Source organism: Galeopterus variegatus, unplaced genomic scaffold, assembly GCF_000696425.1.
Source record: "Galeopterus variegatus unplaced genomic scaffold, G_variegatus-3.0.2 Scaffold3006, whole genome shotgun sequence".
NCBI classification, from domain to species: domain Eukaryota; kingdom Metazoa; phylum Chordata; class Mammalia; order Dermoptera; family Cynocephalidae; genus Galeopterus; species Galeopterus variegatus.
The window spans coordinates 135,435-154,027 of NW_007729117.1; the positions used below are offsets into that span (position 1 = coordinate 135,435).

At 40.8% G+C, this 18,593-nt stretch overlaps 1 protein-coding gene across 1 annotated transcript in view; it reads left to right on the forward strand.

Moving 5' to 3' along the window:
- The window catches only part of LOC103599556 (centromere protein F-like), a 64,249-nt gene that overhangs the window by 28,149 nt on the left and 17,507 nt on the right, over positions 1-18,593 (forward strand). Inside the window, exons 10-16 of the mRNA XM_008583705.1 lie at positions 5,935-6,070; positions 7,742-10,290; positions 11,232-12,086; positions 13,173-14,370; positions 14,532-14,557; positions 15,487-15,639; positions 18,205-18,381. Coding sequence (XP_008581927.1) covers positions 5,935-6,070; positions 7,742-10,290; positions 11,232-12,086; positions 13,173-14,370; positions 14,532-14,557; positions 15,487-15,639; positions 18,205-18,381 — 5,094 coding nt within the window. The remainder of the gene's footprint in view (positions 1-5,934; positions 6,071-7,741; positions 10,291-11,231; positions 12,087-13,172; positions 14,371-14,531; positions 14,558-15,486; positions 15,640-18,204; positions 18,382-18,593) is intronic.

Below are 18,593 nucleotides of genomic sequence, written 5' to 3' on the forward strand. Positions count from 1 at the left end.
AACCCTCGGGCGGGAGCGCCGCCACGCTTCCCAAGCGGCGCACTTATCCAGTGCGCCACCGGGCCGGCCCCCTGTGATCATTTTTCATTACAGAGTCTGATCATTATAGAAAAAAAATTCTCTGTAAAGAATGGTTATTCATCCAGGTGAGGAAAGTCTAAATGTGTTTATGCCCACAGCTTTGCAGAGTGTATGACGATTGTAAAATCAGAATATCTGTTAGTAGGAAAGAGGCGGTTGTTGACTAGCTAGCCTCAAAAGGGTGATGTTGCTGGAGACGGGGCCGTGACTCTAGCAACCCAAGTGTAAGGAAACTTCACATCAGATGATGGTTTCATCAGTGAACATTTTCAGATGGAAGTGTTTGTTTCAGCAAAACAAATGTTTGCCTTTTGGCCAGTGGGGACCAACTAACAGATGCTTCTGCTAACATTTCCACAGGCAGACTGGCATCGAACTCTTCCCTCTGTGAGCCTCCCTTTCAGCCAGGAACTCTCCCACGACTCCACTGGCTGTCTGGTGGAAACATTTTGTAAAAGCAATCATCTGGTTAAAAGGGTCCAACGCTGTTAAAACGGCTTGCTTGGCCAAGTCGCAGTAGTGGGCTGGACATTGTCTTGCAGGTGTTTCTGAAGACTTGTTCATCCCCACAGGGTCTGTTTTGTCAGCTGTAGAGCGTCCTCAATTAACTCTAGCCTGTACTGAGCTGCAGGCATGTCATGTTTCACTTATATTTCACTGATTAATGGTCACATGAGGGCAATCATGTGAAAATGCCCAGCACAGGGTCTGGGAGTGAATTTAGTGTTTTTCTTAATTTACATTTTGTATGTGTATGCGTGTTGTCTGTTGAGGCCGATATCAAGCATTCAGAGGGTTTAGCTGGCTCTTGCATTTTGAATTGGGGCTGGGATCAGATAAGCAACTTACCCAGTTGGAGTGATGGTATAACTTAGTGGTGAAATGGTGGTGGCTTAGGAGTGAATGAGATCTGAAATTGCATTGCTTTTCTGCCACCTACCTACTGTGTGACCTTGAGACAATGACTTGCCCTTCTGAGTCTGACTTTCCTCATCTGCATAGAGGGACAAATAATACCCCTCCCTTTTCAAAGCTGTGATATGGCTAGGGCCATAGCTGCATGCTATTGTCTGGTTGGGGTTATTGTCAGACACCTGCCAACATGGCCAATTGTATTGCTATACGACTTGTATTGTTAAAGTAATTCATAACTAAAGCCAAAACATTTCATTATTTTAGTTATACTAAGTTTCCATTTGTACTGTCAGGGCTAGGGCTCAGACCCTTCAAACCCATTGTGCAGACTATGTCACCAGACCTCTCACATGCCAGGCTGGGTTACCAGACCACTCACACACAGGTCTGTGCTACATAATTGGGAAAGATCCTGGAAGCCATTGGGAGATTACATGAGCTTAGTCCTCGGCAGTAGCAGCAGCAGCAATGCCAGCAGAAGCGGCCTCTCAGGGCATCCGGGGCAGTTACCAGACCACTCACACACAGGTCTGTGCTACATAATTGGGAAAGATCCTGGAAGCCACTGGCAGATTACATGAGCTCAGTCCTCGGCAGTAGCAGCAGCAGCAATGCCAGCAGAAGCGGCCTCTCAGGGCATCCGGGGCCGCTGACAGCAGCATCCTCCAGCAGCAATTGTGGCCTCCTTGTGGTCCCTCTGGGGGCATCCCAGGGATGGGGAGCACTGTGGATCAGAGCCACTTTTCCTTTATACTTAAGTCCATAAGTTTTTACTTATGTCCATAACTTTATATTTATGTCCTTTATACATAAGTCCACTTGGGTGCACATATGCAGTTATTTTAGACAATAACCAAGGAACACCTGGGGGCTCATGCATATTTACATGAAATGCTTGGCAAGATTCTGAACATCTGAGGGGCCCTGACCATTTTTCTTCACTTTCCTTATAGCTGTATTCATGATTAAATAAATATTGCATATCAAGTGCTCAGCCCAGTGCCTAGCACACAAGTGCTCAGTAAATCACTGCAGCCCATCCGCTCATTGCTTTCACAACTGTTAGGACCTTTTGGTGTCAGCATTATTTTTTGTCACCTACACAGGCACAGAAAGACCAGGGGACAGTGCATTTGAGATTTTTCATATTTAAGATTTTGCCTGTCCTATTATTCTATTGCTCTGGGCATCTTTCTGCATCTAATTATAAGTACAAACAAGTTTAACACACTTATAGGTTTTGGATGCTGAAATAATGTGACATTTGTACTGAAATTTTCCTTGTCTGTGTTTACTGAACTAATGTGCTGCTCACAATGAGAAATTATCAGTACTGGAATACTGGAAATGTGATTTAATGGCCCAATCAAGGGTAAAGTTAACATTTAGTGTTAAAGTGAATGAAAGGTTTAGATAAGCTGTTCATCCAGCATCCAGTGCAGGCCTCCATAGTGTTGGGTGAGGCAAAAAAAAAAAAAACCTGTCATTTGCGTCAAGAGGAGAGAACACTTGCTTGGGGACCTTCCGAGTGTAGGGATCTGTGTTTATACACTAGGTCCTCTAAGGAGCTTGGTCTGGCAGGCAAGAATGAGAGGTATGGGGGGAACACATTCTTTGCCTCCATCCCTTTACAGGATAGACTTCGCCCCAGCAGGCACATATTAAGCTACAGTCACGGATGGGATCATGAAGTGCCACACAGTAGCTGAAATTTGTTTTGTCTGGCCCTAGGAAATGATGCTTCCCTTGCTGCTCCTAAACCGGAGTTGATCTGGGTGGAACTGCTTGCTAAGCTCTAATGCTGGCTCGTGGTTATAGGGATTTTGGTTGTGCTTTTCCAGAGTGGTGTCCAATTCCACAAATCACGTGAGGATGCACGAGCTACCTAGGAGAATATATCCTTGTGTGCTTAACTCATCGTTGATAATGAGCTACCCAATCAAGTCTTAAGTGGCTGTAGCATCATGGAAAACTAATTGCCGATGGATGGCAGCCTGCACATCCATTTTCTGATGTTCATTTTCTAAATTCTGGCCTTTTAAAATTCTTGGGTTGGTTATAGCCGTAGCATTATAAGCCTGCTGGGTCCCAGGATTGGCTGAACATTTCTTCGTTAGAAACAAATATTTACGGAGCTAATGCCAGAATAGAGACAGGCATGTTAATCTTTCCGTTGAGCTTACTATTCATTTAAATGTCTCCAGTATGGACAGAGAGGGATAGAGACCAAAAGGCGCATTAACCTAAGTTTCCCCTCCCTCTGCCAGCCCCTCCCTTCCTTTCCTCCTCTTTCTCATCTTCCTTCTTTCCTATTGAAATGCATCCAGCTTTGCATACTTTGTGTCTTTTCAGTTTTCTTGTCAAGCCTCCAGAGGTAGGTGTCATTTGATTTGATTAGTTTTTTTAGAGTAAGAAAATGTTTTCTAAGTTGCAAAATAAAAATGCTAAGTCAACCCAGGTAGTTACATTCTAGTGACTCTTTTATGTTGACCTCATTCAGCTGGTCTTAGCCTTGATCATGGCGATATGGCTACTGTAAAATTTTGGTAAGAAATACTACTAATTATACTCCATTACCCTCGTCAAAGTGCTTTAAGGTGTTTTTCCTTTCACATCTGTGATCTCATTTGAGGGGTGATTATTCTTAGCCTGAAGAACAAACAAGTGATTCCAGTTTCTATGGTTTAATGATTCTAATTTAAATCATAATGTTGTTCCTTAATGATTGTTCTTTGCAAAATTTAACACTGGTATGAATGTTAGCCTCTCAGTCTTGAGATCACTTGGAGGTGCCCTTTAGTTCTGATTGATATCTTAATTTGATAGTGTCAGTTTAGCTAGTGGTAGGGAGGCAGGATGAGGACACAGGAGACAGAGGAGTATAATAACTGCAACAGCTTCTGTCTTATTTTAATGATGAAGTGAATGTATATAAACGAACAGAGCAGCTGCCAGCAAGTTTTCAAGTACTTTCTACTAGTCAGATTCTCCCTCTTCTTGAATTTGGCTTTGCTACGTTGGTACCCATCTGCTGGTAGTAACCAGACTGATAATTGAAGGCAGCCTTCCAACACAGCATTGCCAGGGCCATCTGTTTTCTAACAGTGCAGTAGGGTTTTGGAGGATGGGTCTTAATTGTTTCTTTAAGATTCAGAAATTTCTGCCTGCTTCTCAGAGGGGTATTTTTGGTATTTATGAAATACCAAAAAAAAGTTAGCCTTGTGAATTTTTTCCCCTCAAGGATGTGAGACACTTGGTTTTGTCATTTAGCAGTGATAAATGTCAATTCCTTGTGGTTCAGAGGGTGTGCACAGTATAAGTTGAGATACTTACCAGCTGTAAAAGTCATTGGAAGTTTCAGGTACGAATAGAGTATTATAATGTTTATTATGTGAGTCTTATGTGGTTAATAAGCAATAGTGTTTTTATTTGGCATATAAACATCGCTTGGTTTTAAGATTCAGAAACACACACAGGTCTCTCTAGATAACAGAATGGAATTGCATATGCGTCTCTGCTACTTTATTGCACATTGGTGCGTGGATACTTATTTAATCAGGTACCCCAAAAAACCTGTTTTCACCGGGAAAGCTCAGATCCCGCTATTTGGAATTAATTCTTCCTCAGTGAACTAGCACTCTGATTTCCTATGACACAGTCAGTGTTCCATGTGTAAGTGATTGGCACCACATCTTCCCCCAATGGAGGGCAACTGCCCTGACTGCAGAGACTCTATCATATTTATGTCTGCATTTTTCATAATTCATATTTCAGCTTCCTGAACATTGTAGATTTACTTGGTAAACATTTATTGAAGGCAGTTTTACCCATAAAGAAGTGAACCTTAAGACGGTTTTGCAATGAAAAGTAAAACTTTATCATGTGAATTTTTGGTTTATTAACAGATCAAATCTTTGCAATGATATATTTGGTCATTCAGGTGTGATGGGAACATGGAGCATCAGTGTCTTGCTAGGGCAATTGTTGGAATCCTGCTGACCTAGCCAATTGTATTGCTAGGGCTAGAGCTCACAAACCCTTCAAACCTGTTGTACAGACTGGGTCACCAGACACCTCACATGCAGGTCCACGAGCTAGGTAATTGGGAAAGATCCCAGGAACCCTTGGCAAATGACACAAGCTCAGTCCTCAGTTTCCTCAGCTGCAACAGCAGTTTACAGCAGCCTCCAGCAGATCCAGCAGCAGCAGCAGCAGCAGCAGCAGCCTTGCTGTGGTCCCCCTGGGGGCATCCCGGTGCGTGGGGGGTGGTGCGTATGGATCAGAGACATTGTCCTTTGTGCTTAAGTCTGATAACCCAGGACGCCTGGGCGCAAGTCAGACAACCCAGGCACTCCTGGTTGCACATGTGCAATTACGTTAGACAATAACCAAGGAACACCTGGGTGCACATGCATATTTACATCAAATGCTTGGCAAGATTCTGAACATCTGAGGGCCCTGACCATTTTCCTACATTTTCCCTACAGTCTGTTTTTGAGGGTCTTGTAAATAGGATTTTCCTGATGAGCTACTCTTTAACAGGCATATGAACAACCAGAAGGTTCGAAGAATACATTTCTTGAAGGAAAAAGATTATCATCAGATTTGGGTTTTGTGCTTTGTTTGGACTTCTATTCATAACATGATTAAAGTAAGATTATCTAACTTCATTAGGTACTCGAAGGGAAAGTGTGGTTCCTCCCCTAGTTCTGCTAGGTACCTTTATTAAGGTGTAAATCATAACTTTCTTGGGACACACAAACAGTTCTGCTAGGGACCTTTATTAAGGTGGAAATCATAACTTTCTTGAGCATTTGTTTTGATGATAACCAACTAAATGCGTGTTTTAGGACCTCTGCTAGGTACCTTTATTAAGGTGTAAATCATAACTTTCTTGAGCATTTGTTTTGATGATAACCAACTAAATGCGTGTTTTAGGACCTGAAGAAGGAGAACAACCTCCTTAAGAGTCAGTGTGAGCAAAAGGCCAGAGAAGTCTGCCACCTGGAGGAAGAACTCAAGAAAGTCAAGCAGTGTTTAAACCAGAGCCAGAATTTTGCAGAAGATATGAAAGGTGAGTACATTTGGTGTTTTAGAGTTAATTTCCTAAGCTATGATTGCCGTGAGGGAGGATGGATGGCATCAGCACGTAGAAAATCTTCTGTGAATTTCTCCGTGTGTCCACCCAGAAAGATATCTGCGGTCGATGTAGAGAAGAGTTTTTTCCCTTTTCCACTTTTAGTTTCCAGAGTGATAGTTGGACATGCTTTAATTGGAGCATATTGAGTCCCAAAGTGCCTGATTTTTAGCCCTTTGAAAGCAGAAGTGTAAATATTTTCCATGCAAAGCTAAATTGTTGGTGCTGCCTTACCCAGGGTGCTCTTCTGTGTCTCAAGTGTTTGTTATTCACATCCAGGCAGCCCATTTCCCACTCCCTGCTGGTAATGGAAAACCCTATATCAAATGCATATTTCCCAAGTCCTTAGTGACCATTGTTTGTTGATGACTTACTTGACTGATTTTATTTCCTTACTTTAAAGCCAGAGAATTATACTACACACACCAAATGTGAACTACCATTAGTTTCACTATGTCTTTCTTATGTTTACATTTATTTTCTCACCTGGGATGTTTGTGCATCTAGGGTTTCTTTTAACTCTGACCTGTGGAATGTGCGCTGCAGTTCTCTGTGACTGTCTTCTCTCTTAAATTCCCATCTCCCCAAGACAGCTTTCATCTTTCCACTGCAGCAGGTGGAAATGTGAGCCTTCAGCTTTCTTGAAGAACTTCCTTTCAGGGAAGGAGTGGCTAGCGCAGTTTTCAGTGTTGGTCAATCAGTGTCATTGTTTGAGGTCTGCACAAGCAAAGTGGATTGAAACCCTCCACAAGCCAGCAACTCTCAGTAGGAAGATTGAGATTAGCGGGTTAGGAATGTGTATTGTTTTCCACTTAGTGTAATGTCTAAGCTTGTAATACATGCTGCCTTTACCATCTGCTATTCATGTTCTCAACTTTCATTCTTTCCCAGTGAACTTGAGAAACACGAAACCTTCTCATCTCTGCTTAGTTAAAATTTGTGGTTCTTCTCAACTAGGAGGCGTAGAGGTCAGTCACTGGGCAGAAAACACCGTGGTAATGGAGTTTGAAGAACCTTCCCGATGATTCTCATATTCATAGACCACCTCCCTTACAGTGAGGGTCTGGGATGTGGGGGATATCATTCCTCAGGAATACTCACTGGTAGCCCTGAGACTTACTAAAATGTAGCATCATTTAGTCTTTTCTACTTAAGCCTAATGTGGATTTTTGGCTAAAATGGTAGAGTAGTTATTTACTTTTGTGGGACATCAGAATTACTCCGGAGTGAAGTGGGATATTCTAATTTATTCTCGTGTTGTTCTTGTCCAGTTTTATCTCTTTGAATAAATATTTCAGAAGATGGAAAAAAATACACACACATATAAATACATACAAACAAAAAAAGGAAGTTTCAAGTGCTTAGAAAAATAATTCCTGGGTATTTTATACCAGCAACAGTCTATTACACTGGTAGAAAGAAGATTAACACATGCATTGCTATCCTCAAAATTATCATTTCTCTCACTCTTTTTATATACCCTTGGATATCGTAGAGTGATCTGCTTTCTAGGAGGTAACCTGGTAATAATGTCAATTTAGAGTTTATAATTTTTGTAAAATAAATATTTATTAAAAACATTGACAACTTTTTTTTTTTTTTTAACAGCCAAGAATACCTGTCAGGAAACCATGTTACGAGATCTTAAAGAAAAAATAAATCAGCAAGAGAACTCCTTGACTTTAGAGAAACTAAAGCGTGCCGTGGCTGATCTGGAGAAGCAGCGAGATTGTTCTCAAGACCTTTTGAAGAAAAGGGAACATCACATTGAACAACTGAATGATAAGTTAAGCAAGATGGAGAAAGAGTCCAAAGCTTTACTGAGTGCTTTGGAATTAAAAAAGAAAGAATATGAAGAATTGAAAGAAGAGAAAGCTCTTTTTTCTAGTTGGAAAAGTGAAAATGAAAAGCTTTTAAGTCAGATGGAATCAGAAAAGGAGAGCTTGCAGAGTAAAATTAATCACTTGGAAGCGTGTCTCAAGATGCAGCAAATAAAAAGCCACGAATACAATGAGAGAGTAAGAACACTGGAGATGGAAAGAGAAAACCTAAGCGTTGAGATCAGAAACCTTCACAATGTGATAGATAGCAAGTCTGTGGAGGTGGAGACACAGAAGCAAGCTTATGTAGAACTACAGCAGAAAGCCGAGTTCTCAGATCAGAAACATAAGAAGGAAATAGAAAATATGTGCTTGAAAACTTCTCAGCTTACTGGACAAGTTGATGATCTAGAACACAGGCTTCAGTTACTGTCAAGTGAAATAATGGGCAAAGACCAGCGTTACCAAGAGTTGCATGCTGAATACGAGAGCCTCAGGGATCTGCTAAAATCCAAAGATTCTTCTTTGGTGACAAATGAGGATCTTCAGAGAAGTTTTGTAGTTTTTGAGCAGCAGGCTGCTATGAATAATTCCTTTGCAAATATAAATGGAGAACAAGGAAGCATGCCTTCAGAAAGAAATGAATGCCATTTAGAAGCAGACCAAAGTCCAAAAAATTCAGCTGTCTTACAAAGTAGAGTTCTTTCACTTGAATTTTCATTAGAATCTCAAAAGCAGATGAACTCTGATCTGCAAAAGCAGTGCAAAGAGTTGGTGCAAATCAGAGGAGAAATAGAAGAAAATCTCATTAAGGCAGAACAGATGCATCAAAATTTTGTGGCTGAAACAAGTCAACGCATTAGTAAGTTACAGGAAGACACTTTTGTTCATCAGAATGTTGTTGCTGAAACTTTAGTTGCCCTTGAGAACAAGGAAAAAGAGTTGCAACTTTTGAATGAAAAATTAGAAACTGAGCGAGTAGAGATTCGAGAATTAAAAAAGAGCAACCATCTACTTGAAGATTCCCTGAAGGAGCTACAACTTTTATCTGAAACCCTGAGCTCAGAGAAAAAGGAAATGAGTTCCATCATTTCTCTAACTAAAAAAGAAATCGAAGAGCTGACCCAAGAGAATGGGACTCTGAAGGAAATTAATGCAACCTTAAATCAAGAGAAGATGAACTTACTCCAAAAAAGTGAGAGTTTCTCAAACTGCGTAGATGAAAGAGAGAGAAGCCTTTCAGAGTTATCTGATCAATTCAAGGAAGAAAGAATTATTTTACTAGGAAGATGTGAAGAAGCCAGAAATGCATTTGAGGATCTAAGTGAAAAATACAAAGCAGCTCAAGAAAAGAACTCTAAATTAGAATGCTTGCTAAATGAATGCACTAGTGTTTGTGAAAATAGAAGAAATGAGTTGGAACAGCTAAAGGATACATTTGCAAAGGAACGCCATGAATTCTTAACAAAATTAGCTTCCACTGAAGAAAGAAACCAGAATCTAATGCTGGAGTTGGGGACAGTGCAGCAGGATCTGAGATCTGAGATTATAGATACCCAAAACAATTCCAGGAGTGAGGCTGATGGTTTAAAGCAAGAAATCATGACTTTAAAGGAAGAACAAAATAAGATGCAAAAGGAAGTTAATGGCTTGTTACAAGAGAATGAGCAGCTGATGAAGTTAATGAAGACAAATCGCAAACATCAAAATCTAGAGTTGGAACCAATTAGGGACTCTGTGGAAGAAAGAGAGAGTGAGATAAATAAACATAATTTCCAATTTCAGATGGATCTTGAAGATAAAGACATTTCTGTAGACAGCTATAATGCACAATTGGTACAATTAGAAACTATGCTAAGAAATATGGAATTGAAACTTCAGGACAGTGAGAAGGAGAAGGAGTCCCTGCAGCACAAATTACAGACAATTAGAGGAGAATTAGAAACTAGAAATTTGCAACAAGACACTCAGTTGGAAGAAATGAGTGGCCTGAGAGACTGTGAAATAGATGCAGAAGGAAAGTATGTTTCAGTGCTTCACGAGCTGTCAGCAAGTCAGAATGACAATGCACACCTGCAGTGCTCTCTACAGACAGCGATAAACAAGCTGGAGGAGCTAGAGAAAATGTGTGAAATACTGCAGGCTGAGAAGTTTGAACTAGTATCTGAGCTGAATGATTCAAGATCAGAATGCGTCACAGCAACTAGTAAAATGGCAGAAGAGTTAGAGAAACTAGTAAGTGAAGTTAAAATGTTAAATGATGAAAATGGTCTTCTGCAAGGTGAGTTAGTGAAAGAAATGCCAGGTGAATTTGGTGAACAACAAAACGAGAAGTTTGTGTCCTTGAATCCTCTGGACGATAGTAATTCCTATGAGCACTTGACACTGTCAAGCAAAGAGGTTCAAATGCAAAATTAGCTTCCACTGAAGAAAGAAACCAGAATCTAATGCTGGAGTTGGGGACAGTGCAGCAGGATCTGAGATCTGAGATTATAGATACCCAAAACAATTCCAGGAGTGAGGCTGATGGTTTAAAGCAAGAAATCATGACTTTAAAGGAAGAACAAAATAAGATGCAAAAGGAAGTTAATGACTTGTTACAAGAGAATGAGCAGCTGATGAAGTTAATGAAGACAAATCGCAAACATCAAAATCTAGAGTTGGAACCAATTAGGGACTCTGTGGAAGAAAGAGAGAGTGAGATAAATAAACATAATTTCCAATTTCAGATGGATCTTGAAGATAAAGACATTTCTGTAGACAGCTATAATGCACAATTGGTACAATTAGAAACTATGCTAAGAAATATGGAATTGAAACTTCAGGACAGTGAGAAGGAGAAGGAGTCCCTGCAGCACAAATTACAGACAATTAGAGGAGAATTAGAAACTAGAAATTTGCAACAAGACACTCAGTTGGAAGAAATGAGTGGCCTGAGAGACTGTGAAATAGATGCAGAAGGAAAGTATGTTTCAGTGCTTCACGAGCTGTCAGCAAGTCAGAATGACAATGCACACCTGCAGTGCTCTCTACAGACAGCGATAAACAAGCTGGAGGAGCTAGAGAAAATGTGTGAAATACTGCAGGCTGAGAAGTTTGAACTAGTATCTGAGCTGAATGATTCAAGATCAGAATGCATCACAGCAACTAGTAAAATGGCAGAAGAGTTAGAGAAACTAGTAAGTGAAGTTAAAATGTTAAATGATGAAAATGGTCTTCTGCAAGGTGAGTTAGTGAAAGAAATGCCAGGTGAATTTGGTGAACAACAAAACGAGAAGTTTGTGTCCTTGAATCCTCTGGACGATAGTAATTCCTATGAGCACTTGACACTGTCAAGCAAAGAGGTTCAAATGCACTTTGCTGAATTACAGGAGAAATTCTCATCTTTACAAAGTGAACACAGAATTTTACATGATCAGCACTGTCAGATGAGCTCTAAGATGTCAGAGCTACAGTCCTATGTTGACACATTAAAGGCTGAAAATTCAGTCTTGTTATTGAATCTGAGAAATTTTCAAGGTGACGAGGTAAAGGGGGTGAAGCTGGAACCTGAGGAGGGACTCATTCCATCGCTGTCATTCTCTTGTGTAACTGACAGCCCTAGTTTTACAAGTTTGGTAGAGTCCTCTTTTTACAAAGATCTTTTAGAACAGACAGGAGAAACATCTTTTTTGAATAATTTAGAAGGGAGTGTTTCAGCAAACCAGTCTAATGTAGATGAAGTATCTTGCAGCAGTCCGGAGGAGGAGAATCTGACCAAGAAAGAAATCCCATCGGCTCCAGTGAGGAGTGTTGAAGAACTTGAGACCCTCTGTCAGGTGTACCTGCAGTCCCTCAAGAATCTAGAAGAGAAAATTGAAAGTCAAGAGATTATGAAAAATAAGGAAATTCAAGAGCTCGAACAGTTATTGAGTTCTGAAAGGAAAGAGCTTGACTACCTCAGGAAGCAGTATTTGTCAGAAAATGAACAGTGGCAGCAGAAGCTGACAAGCGTGACTATGGAGATGGAATCCAAGTTGGCAGCAGAAAAGAAACAGACGGAACACCTGTCACTTGAGCTGGAAGTAGCACGACTCCAGCTACAAGGTCTGGACTTAAGTTCTCGGTCTTTGCTTGGCGCTGACATTGAAGATGTAAGTACCTGGGATTTACATGCTGGGATTTATTTCTCTTTCTCTGTTTACATGACTAGTTGGCACTCAGTAAATGCTGAATTGAAATCTACATTAAATCTAAAAGTAATTTTAGGGTTCAAGGAAACAAAATGAACCAAGTTTTTTTCCCAAACAAGCCAGAATTCTCTGTTTACATGACTAGTTGGCACTCAGTAAATGCTGAATTGAAATCTACATTAAATCTAAATTAAAGTAATTTTAGGGTTCAAGGAAACAAAATGAACCAAGTTTTTTTCCCAAACAAGCCAGAACTTTAGGAAAATAAGTGAACCTATGGCAGAAGTCCGTGATTTGGCATCAGCCATTTGAAGAGAAATTAATTTCTTTATTAAATGCATAATTGTTTAGTTGCTTATAACTTCATCCTTTCTAGTGTACCCGCCTAGCTGATGCTGTGTGGTTGATGAGTCTCACTTGCTCCCCTCTGTCCCTGTCTGTGAGGGAGGCGGCCAGGTCATAGTGAGGAGGCAGCGTATTTGTTACGACAGCACATCCCCTTCTTACAGATGAGAGGAACCTGACACTCAATGGGTAGTTTATCCAAGAATGCTCATAGAAAGTGCTGGATCAGTGACTTAGTCCTCAGGCTGGGAGTCTGGTCAGGAAACCTTACTTATTCTCTTATTAAAGAATGTCATAGACACTTGAAGATGGAAGTCGAGCATTTTGTATGGAATATGTTAGCCTCTTATTTGATAATCACAAAGAGAAATTTTATTTAGGCTACCTAGAATATTCCTAGCAAGGAGGAAAATATGAAATCTAAATATGTTACAATTTAGTTGATAAGATTGCTGATCTGGAGGGTTTGTCTTCATGATAAATACCTTACCCAGTGCCTTGCTCAGGGGGGCACCTACTGAGTCTTTAATTGTGTTGAATATTTGGTTGGAGAGAGAACGATGTGGGAGATATGCCATTTGAAGGGCTGCGTTTAGAAGAAGCCAGACATGAGTTTCTATAAAATAATAATTAAGCCTATTAATTTCATTTTGATTTTTCTTGAAAAGTAAGATGCATTCTTGTTATTTGTTATAATTACAGGCTGTTCGGGGCCAAAACAATAGCTGTGACATAAAAGAATCAGAAGAATATGCTTCAGAAACTGCAGAGAGAGCACCCAAGCATGGCATTCATCAGATTTGTGGTGAAGATGTCCAGCAAGACCTCAGTCCAGAGACTGAGGAAATAAGCGAGACTGGGGCAGTTGAACTTGCAAGAGAGCGGTCCTGGGAGCCCTCCTCAGAAACCAACTGTGAGGCTCCAGCAGAAGATAAAACCCAGGGCTGTGCAGACTGCATTTCTGAATTGTTGTTTTCTGGTCCTAATGCTTTGGTACCCATGGATTTTCTGGGGAATCAGGTAGCCATCCAGAATCTCCAGCTGCAAGTGAAAGAGACATCAAGTGAAAATTTGAGATTACTTCATGTGATAGAGGACCGTGAGAAAAGACTTGGAAGTTTGCTAAATAAAATAAAAGAGTTAGATTCAAAACTCGACTTACAGGAAGTACAACTAACAACCAAGACAGAAGCCTGCAGAGAACTGGAAAAAGTAGTTGAGAAACTTAAGAAAGAAAATTCAGATTTAAGTGAAAAATTGCAATCCTTTTCTTGTGATAACCGGGAGTTATACCAGAGAGTAGAAACTTTGGAAGGCCCCAATTCACGATTGGACACAGGCACAGATAAATCGTCATATGGAGTTATTGAAGATAATATAGCCAAGGTGAATGGCAATTGGAAGGAGAGATTTCTTAATGTGGAAAATGAGCTGAACAGGAAAAAATCAGAGAACGCTAGCATTGAACACCACATTCTCTCTGGGGAGGCTGACTTAGTACCAGTTCAAGTGGAGAAGCTAAGTTTAGAGAAGGACAATGAAAATAAGCAGAACGTTATTGTCTCTTTTGAAGAAGAACTCCGTGTGGTCACAAGGGAAAGAAACCGACTTCATGGAGAGTTGGATGCTGTGTCAAAACAAAACAAAGACCTGGACCGGATGTCTGCAATGATGAGGGAGAAAATACAAGAGCTGGAGTCTCATCAAGGAGAGTGTCTCCGTCATGTTCAGGAGGTGGAGGCCGAGGTAAAGGAGAAAACAGGGCTCCTTCAGACTCTGTCCTCCCGGGTGAGCGAGCTGTCGAAAGATAAAGCTCATCTCCAGGAGCAGCTGCAGAGCCTGGAAGAGGACTCACAGGCACTGTCTTTGGTAAAATGCGAGCTGGAAAACCAGGATACTGGTTAGGATCAGAAAGGATCCTCTCATCCTGCCCTGCCTTTTTTCCTTTAGGAGAAAAAACTTTTGAAGATATTGGTGTAATTATGACCCACAGAGCACTCATGGCTACTGGTTAGGATCAGAAAGGATCCTCTCATCCTGCCCTGCCTTTTTTGCCTTTAGGAGAAAAAACTTTTGAAGATATTGGTGTAATTATGACCCACAGAGCACTCATGGCTTCCAGGATGTGTCTTGGGGATTTTTGCTTTCATCTCTCTCTTTTATATCGTCTGTGTGCAGTCTCCTGTTTTGTCATCCGATGATTGAAGGGAAGACCTCCTATCAAGAACCTTAATTGTTAAAGGAAAATTAAGTTTTGGGCCCCATATGCTTACCTACTGAACTAAGAAAGTGATATCTCTGTGCAGTCTCCTGTTTTGTCATCCGATGATTGAAGGGAAGACCTCCTATCAAGAACCTCGATTGTTAAAGGAAAATTAAGTTTTGGGCCCCATATGCTTACCTACTGAACTAAGAAAGTGATTCCCTCAAATTAAATTTTAACTGGACAAATATTAAAAGAAAGGTGTGTCCAGAAAATGCAATTGTCACTCTGTATTTTCCAAGCATTTCAGGGTTTTGTACACCGTGCAAGAGATGGCAGTTAGTGTAGAGATGATGACAAACTATGCCAGTCTGTTTCACCTTCAGGGGGCAAGTGCCAGTAGAGCTTTAACTGGTCCTAACTACTCATAGGCATGTTTCTTGCAGATTAGTATGGCATTGGGGGATTAACAGAGATTCAAGAACTGATCAAAATCTAAGACACTTCCTAATACGATATTCTCTGAGGTTTAATTCAAGTTAATACCTTTATGAAGGATTTTAAGACTTAGTAACATTATCTTTTCTTGTTCCTTTCCTTATTGCTGTCAGTTATTAAATCTTCACTGAGAAGAAAGGTAAGCTTACCAGTAGGTTTTGAAAATGTGTAGTTGACTGAATTATTAAAGGGGGGATTAGCCAGGTTCCAATTTATTATTGCAGGCTAAAGGAAATGTGATGAATATGTTGTATCAGAGCAATTAATTCAATCAAAACAATCAGAAGCAGATCTTGACAAAAGATTAAATTTCAGGTAAACACAATGACCGCAAAGGAAACAGAACTGCAGAGAGAAGTGCATGAGATGGTGCAGAAAATGACAGAGCTGGAAGAATTATTTAGTGGAGAGAAGAACAGGCTAACTGAAGAATTAAAAGTACTGTTGCATGAAGTAGAGAGCAGCAAAGTAAGTTTCTCTGTGACAGATTCATTACGCCGTGATAATTCAGTGTGTATACTCTCCTTGTGGGTTTTTGTAAGATCTTCTGTAATGTGCTAAACTCTTCTTAGCTCTTGAAAAAAGAAACCCAGAGCTTATATCATGTTCAGGCTTACAGTAATCTCCACCACCCAGCACTGTCAGGAACGCAGAGAAGTCATGAGAGCCTCTGAAAACATGCAAATACCTGTCTTTAAGCCCAGGCATGTTTTCATAGAAGATGACCCTTGGACCACATTAACTCATATCAGAAATAGATTTCATGCAGCTTTCAATAGATTTATCTGCTTTCCTAGCCTGCCACAGATTACAAGCTGGAATGTTGCTAGATACATTGATCTGCTGAGAGCTAACAAAGTAACAGAAGGAAATTCACAGTGGAATGTGAAGTTAGAGCAGTCTTGGGGTGTTCTTTTAGGGCTGGGTTAGTGAGACACATCTATAACATTTGGGCTATCACTCCCAATGCTGTTTCCATAGCAGATGCTGCTAATTTGTGGCCTCCCTTTCTCCTGAATCTCCTAACACTGTGTCCTAGGTAGCTGCTACCGTGCAGGCAGAGCTGCCAGATGAAATGCAACCTGTCTGCCAAACCTGGTTAAACTATAAACATTCCTATGTCCATATAGTCCTCATACGACTTCATCCCCAAGTAGTACTTAGAAGAGGACAGCAAAATTAAAGATAGTTGTTATTGTGACCCTGAATCACAAAAAGTTGAATGATATGTGTAATATCCTGTAGAAGGAGTTGATGTTCTTTTCTTTAAATGTAGTATTTAATCTACAAAAATGAGAAGTTTTGGCATTTAATCTTAGCACTTGACTTAGGGCATTTTCTGGCAATGCAGCATGGAAGGAGTTCCTATCAATAATATTTGAGTACTGCAACTGCTGAGATCTCCTTTGGTACCAAGCAGCTTGGGAGTATCCCAAGTATATTGTTATTTGTTATTTCATTTATGGGCTCTACTAGGAGGAAAATCTGAATGTTTGGACTCAGGTCCGTACACATGTGTGTGTGTGTTTGTAATGGCTTTATATTTATTCATTTATTCGTTCTGTAAGTGGTAAGTGCTACTAAGGTCAGGGGAGAGGATGCTGAACCATGGCCATCCTGTGGCTCCTGCAGTGATAGATCTTATAGTGTAGACACACAATAAATCATGAAATAGGAAGTCTATGAAATAAAGTGGTAAGTGCTAGAAAGGAAAGAAATAAGATTCTTTGCTGCAGAATAATTGGGAAGTGGGGGTGCGGGGTAGGGAACAACGTAATTTAGATAAGGTGGTCAGAGAATGTCACCTGCAGGACGAGTAGTCAGCCGTTTAAAGAATGGTCTTCTAGGTCTGGAGAGCAGTGTGGTGCAAGTTCTGAGATTAGAAAGATCTTTATTTCTTAGAAAGGCAAAGGAAGCCACTGTGGCTAGAGCCCAAGGGAAGTGACCTGAGGAGAGATTGGAGGGGTAGGAGTGCTGTTGGAGGTTTAGGGCAGGAGTGTTAATTTGGCTAGTTCAGCATATAGGTAGTATTTACAACTTATGGGAATGGTAGAAAATACAGATGGAGAATAGAAGGTAGCTCAGGGCCTAGCCCAGAGGAACTCCAGCACACAGCATGAGGTGGAGGAGAAAGAGCCAGCAGAGGAAACTGAGGAGTGTTGAAGAGTCAGACTAGGTGGGTGTCGTGTTCTAGAAGTCAAGAGTGGTCAGCAGCACCAGGCACTACACATTGGGTGGGCAAGACAAACCCTGCAGAGTGCACCTCGAGTTTGCGATGTGGGGGCTGATAGTGGGAGGCTGCCTCAGGAGGAGCTGGGGCAGAATCAGACAGAATGGGTTGAAGGGTGAATGGAAATGAGGACGTGGACAGAGACAGCCCTCGGGTCAGGTGTGAGGACACAGATGCCCCCAGGGTTGGGGTTTTGTCAGTCCTTCACAGAGAAAGGAAAGGGGAGTCAAGCTGAGGGCATCTGGAAGGAAACACAGTGACTGAACGTGGGGAATGAGCTGGTCAAGGAGGACAACTTGGTCTGGAGGGACTGAGTGTGATGGTGGTGGTGCGTCTGTTGATAAGGTCAAGGAACTGTTGTGATGGAAGAGCTGGAGCAAGCCCGCAAGCATGGGAGGGTGTGGTTGCAGAGTGGTTTAGTTAAGTCAGGGTTTCAGGGATTCTGTGGTCTCTGGATGTGTCTCAGTGGATGTGACCTTGGTTGGGCTGGAGCAGAGGAAGGTGTCACTGGAGATGAAGTTGCAACTTAAGGTGAGCACATTGCTAGGGATTATTGCTTTATTCTATGTAGATTTTGTCTCGCTCATAAACTATTGTTTTCCACAGTACTCATTATTTCCTAATGATAGATATCTGTGTTCTCGGTGAGCACATTGCTAGGGATTATTGCTTTATTCTATGTAGATTTTGTCTTGCTCATAAACTATTGTTTTCCACAGTACTCATTATTTCCTAATGATAGATATCTGTGTTCTCAATTATGATGAAGCACAATTATGGTTTTTATTACTTTTTCTCTTTAGGGTCAATTGCAGGAGCTTATGCTAGAAAATAGTGAATTGAAGAAGAGTCTGGATTGTGCATACAAAGACCAGGCAGAAAAGGAAAGGAAAATGAGAGAAGAAATAGCTGAGTATCAGCTGCAGCTTCAGGAAGCAGAAAAGAAGCACCAGACTTTGCTTTTAGACACAAACAAACAGGTAAAATATGGCGTTTGGTTACTGGAGAAGGAGGAGAGTGTGTGTTAACCATGCTAATAAAGCTTTTTTTTTTTGCAAGGTCAATATTCTGAATTGTTATGCTGAATAATAATTCTGAATTATTATGCTGTATGATCTTATAGAGGGTCTCATGTTTTTTTTTTTCCTTTTTGTCTTTTTTCGTGACCGGCAACGGATCGCAACCCTCAGTG